This window comes from Mangifera indica, chromosome 3 (assembly GCF_011075055.1).
Source record: "Mangifera indica cultivar Alphonso chromosome 3, CATAS_Mindica_2.1, whole genome shotgun sequence".
NCBI lineage: Eukaryota > Viridiplantae > Streptophyta > Magnoliopsida > Sapindales > Anacardiaceae > Mangifera > Mangifera indica.
Window position 1 is genome coordinate 11,099,751 of NC_058139.1, and position 4,353 is coordinate 11,104,103.

At 32.5% G+C, this 4,353-nt stretch overlaps 1 protein-coding gene across 1 annotated transcript; it reads left to right on the top strand.

Moving 5' to 3' along the window:
• Nucleotides 1-1,044: 1,044 nt before the first annotated feature.
• LOC123211114 (thaumatin-like protein) lies at nucleotides 1,045-1,966 on the top strand. Its single transcript, XM_044629652.1, has one exon. The coding sequence runs from the start codon at nucleotides 1,045-1,047 to the stop codon at nucleotides 1,792-1,794; it is 750 nt and encodes a 249-aa protein (XP_044485587.1). The 3' UTR covers nucleotides 1,795-1,966.
• The last annotated feature ends 2,387 nt before the right edge of the window (nucleotides 1,967-4,353 follow it).

Sequence of the window (4,353 nt, forward strand, 5' to 3'; positions counted from 1 at the left end):
CTCGTCTCGGCTCATTTCAAGCTTGAGTTTTTTAACTATTTTGTTATTAAAATGACGTCGTTTTAATATATATTAGTCAAAACGATGTCGTTTTGTATTAAAATTTTTAATTGAAAAATTTGACAAGTAGCTTGAGCTTGAGTTCGAACCGAGCTTACATAAAGCTGGCTCATTTCGAGCTCGTTTAAATAGAATTTAAGCTCGAGCTTGATCGGGCTCGGTTCGAATCTAACTGTAATAATGGGGGTGAACAAGGATGACTATCAAGATAGCCAAGTAATCCACTCCAAGCAAGGACAACGAGCAGAAGTCTGAAGCTTAAACTTACATCAAATGCCAAGTATTTCCAACAATAGCATAGGCGAAGTAATTTCAAGCCATTTTTATTATAAACAAAAGATAGTTGGGGAAGCTAAAATGTGACCACACTTAAAGAAACTAATTTCCTAATATTCTATTTTTGAAGGCTTATCAGCATCCTTACGGTGAGTTTAAGAGAGGAATATATATGGGCAACTTGCTATCCAACTATATATTAATTTTGAGAAATCAATTAAATAAACTACATTTTAAGGGGATAATATGAATATAAGTGGCAATCCTAACTTTGTACACTAATAACAAATTAACTTAATCAATCTCAATAATTAAAATCTCAAAATTTGATTCATTATTTTGTACTATCACTGTAATGAATATATTTTCAACAGCTTTACGAATAAAGAAAATATAACATTTCAAGCATTTTTATAACTTTAAACTAATTTGATTTAGTATTTTATAGTTTATGCAGAAATTTTATAAAATTAGGATTGATTAGTTTATTTTGTTCATGTAAATCAAAATCATACGTCCATTCCAAACTAAGTGGAGGATCCATCGAAATCCTGACTAAAAAAAGGATTTGCACCATCAAATTAATGTAGGTCCATTAATTTGACTCTACAGAACACCTCACTATGAACAGGGGATATTGCGTGGAAATCATGGTAAAGTTCATGAGATCATGTACCATGCGGCACTACATACAGCTAATGTAGGTTCATGACGAAATCACCACTATATAACCCCCCAAGTATATCCTTAGAGCACACACCGACACTCATCACACAGGCTGTTTCAATAACCTCTCAATTGATGTCTTCTTTGCTTTTCATACTCTTTCTTTCCTTCACTGTGGCCAATGCAGCTACTTTCAATATCATAAACAATTGCCCCTACACGGTCTGGGCGGCTGCCTCCCCAGGGGGAGGCAGAAGACTTGATCGTGGTCAAAACTGGCTCCTTAATGTGAACCCTGGCACAGCAGGAGCCCGCATATGGGCTCGGACAGGTTGCCAATTTGATGGAGCTGGGCGTGGGCGTTGCCAGACTGGTGACTGTGGGGGGCTTCTCCAATGTCAAGGCTATGGGTCAGCCCCTAATACCTTAGCTGAATACGCCCTGAACCAGTGGAACAACCTTGATTTCATTGATATTTCTGTTATTGATGGGTTTAATGTTCCAATGGAATTCAGCTCAGTGTCCGGAGGGTGCAACCGTGTGATAAAATGTGTAGGGGATATTATTGGACAGTGCCCGAACGAGCTGAGGGTCCCTGGTGGATGTAACGGGGCATGTCCCGTTTTCAAGACCGATCAATATTGCTGTAATTCTGTTAATTGTGGACCTACACCTTACTCCAGGTATTTCAAGGATAGATGTCCAAATGCTTACAGTTACCCTAAAGATGATGCAACAAGCACATTTACTTGTCCAGGTGGTGCGAACTATAAGGTTGTGTTTTGTCCTTGAAGTACGTCTTCTTCATGCAGCATTACGTTGAACTATATGATATGTAACTAATTAAATAAGAGCTCAGTGCTAGCTTTGCAAACATATGTACTGCCGTATGCTGCTATCCTGAATGGTACTCAAGTGTGATAATAAAACTTTCATTAAGTTTATCAGCTTCTTTTAAAATTTACTGATCGTAGTTGTTTTTAAATGGATCTAAGATTAATTAACCAAGAAGTTTGATGCCTATACATATGTATTATTGATTATATCTAGTTCATCCGTAAAATGATATGGGAAATAATATAATCTAATAAGCCATCTTGCGATTTTATCTGGATTTCACCAGAATATCTAACTCACTCGGCAATTTTACCAAAATATCTACTGCCATGCAATGGTAAATTAATTGGTTGTCTTAGTTTAAGTCGAGCCACATCCCAAAATTTTCCGATGAAGAAATTGAAAGACGCACTATTTTCTTATCCTCCAGTCATCAGCATCATCCCTGCACTATTCATAAAGTGGAAAATACTGAAATGGAATAATTTGTGTAGCCGGGATAATAGGCTATAATAGTATTTAGATGCTGGAATTATTCCTTCCGTTCTTTCTCAAAGGACTTCAATTTCTTCTGTTTCACAGCATTCCTCTAGAATACATAAATTAATGTGTAGCAGGAAATTAAGTAACATGTGCGAGTGGGAATTTGTTTACCAGAATACATGATTCGATCACAACTTAGTCAAGATTTGAAAGCAGCACGTCTTCACCAGATAAATGCTGCGATCTTTTTTCATTCTGCATTAATTGCAAGTCTGGATCCATTTAATAATAGGCCCAAAGGCTTTACTCCTACCGAACCAAAACTTTCACACCCAAAGTTTGAAAAACTTAAATACCAACTCATCATCTAATTTTTATTAAAATTCTCAATTATTGATAAAGGTAAAATAATCATTTAATAAATAATATAAAAAAATAAAATTTTATCTTATTTTGACCCCCATAGTCTTAAAAAATAACAATTTCCCTAAAACCTGAGTTTTAAAAAATTACCTATTCCCCCTGAAGGTTTTTTTTTAACTTCATCTCTGTCGACAACCAGAATCCATTGGCATCTTTATCGGTCCAGTGAAGATTGGCTTCGTCTTTCCCTCCTGACACTCACTCTGCCTCCAGATCAGCATCTCCTTTGAGCTCCATTGTTTAATTTTCAGCAATCGTAAAAATCGAAGATGAGTTCATTATTGATTCAATTTGTCATCTCTCTCTGTCGTTCGACAACAAACAGTCTCCGTCACTCATTTCAATTCGAGAGCCAACGATGATCAAGATCTTATTAAGAAGTCGTCTGATTGTGGTTGAAGACAAATGTGATACTTAGACCTTTGGTTGATATTCATTTTCATCCTTTGGTCACTCTGTCATCAAGAGTGACAAATAGTGCTAAGAAAGGTCGTTGGTCTTAGTGAAGATTGTCGGAGTGGATTGCGTCTTCAGAAAATGAGTTGGTTGAGTTAACCCTAATATAAGAGAAATTGTAACTTTTTAAAACTTAAGTTTTAAGGGAAATTGTTATTTTTTAAAAGCAACTTAGTTAAGATCTAAAAGCAACAATTCTTTACTAGAAAAAGTGGGAATACAAAATGATCTTGTAGGATAGGTAACTAATATCTTGCTAATAAGAGTTGAGTTACGCATGCTAAAGATTTACTCACTATTTTCTTAAAAAGATGAATGTCAAAATTTTATTAATTGATATTTTTTTTCATCATAGAATTCTAATGACCAAATCCATCAAGAAGGTGGAAAGCAAGAAAAGTTTTCGTATGGCTAAAGTGGTTTTTCTCTTCTTACCCTCTAATCATACTCAACCTCAGTCTACCAAAATCCCATATGATAATTGAGAATAATTAGAACTTACGAACTAAAAATATCTTTTATATTTATAAAACATTTTTCTACCTAAACTATTTAGATATTTAATTATATATACATAGTCATCTTTGATTCAGAATATCACTCCATGATATGCCGACTCTAACCCAATTTTTAATATTCAAATTGATCCGATCCGATTAAAATTGACCCAAATTTATCTATTGTTTTCACTCTTCAAAATATTTAACTGTTATAATTTCTTTATCAAATTATCTCAACATACTATTAATAAAATATATAATATAACATTTTGTTTTATTGATAAATAATCTAAAAATTTGCTTACTAAGATTTTTAAAACACGTCAATAATTTGACTAACTAAATTAAATTCTTAATAACAAAATAAAATATTTAAATAAAAATAAAAAATAATATAAAAAATTATAATTATATAAAAATAAAATTATATACAATCGATAAATATTTTAAATTCTTACTATAAAGATATAACATATAATTATAACATGAGTAAAAACTTAAAAAAAATTCTATAATTTGATAAATCAAATTAAACTGTTACTATTTAATAATATAATAAAATATTTAAATAAAAATAAATAATAATAAAAGTAATTGTAGTTATATAAAGATATAATTATATGTAATCTATAAAGATTTCAACTGCTATTGA

Bases quoted from the DNA above. Each gene is read 5' to 3' on its own strand.
- LOC123211114 (XM_044629652.1), top strand. From the start codon at position 1,045: ATGACGAAATCACCACTATATAACCCCCCAAGTATATCCTTAGAGCAC.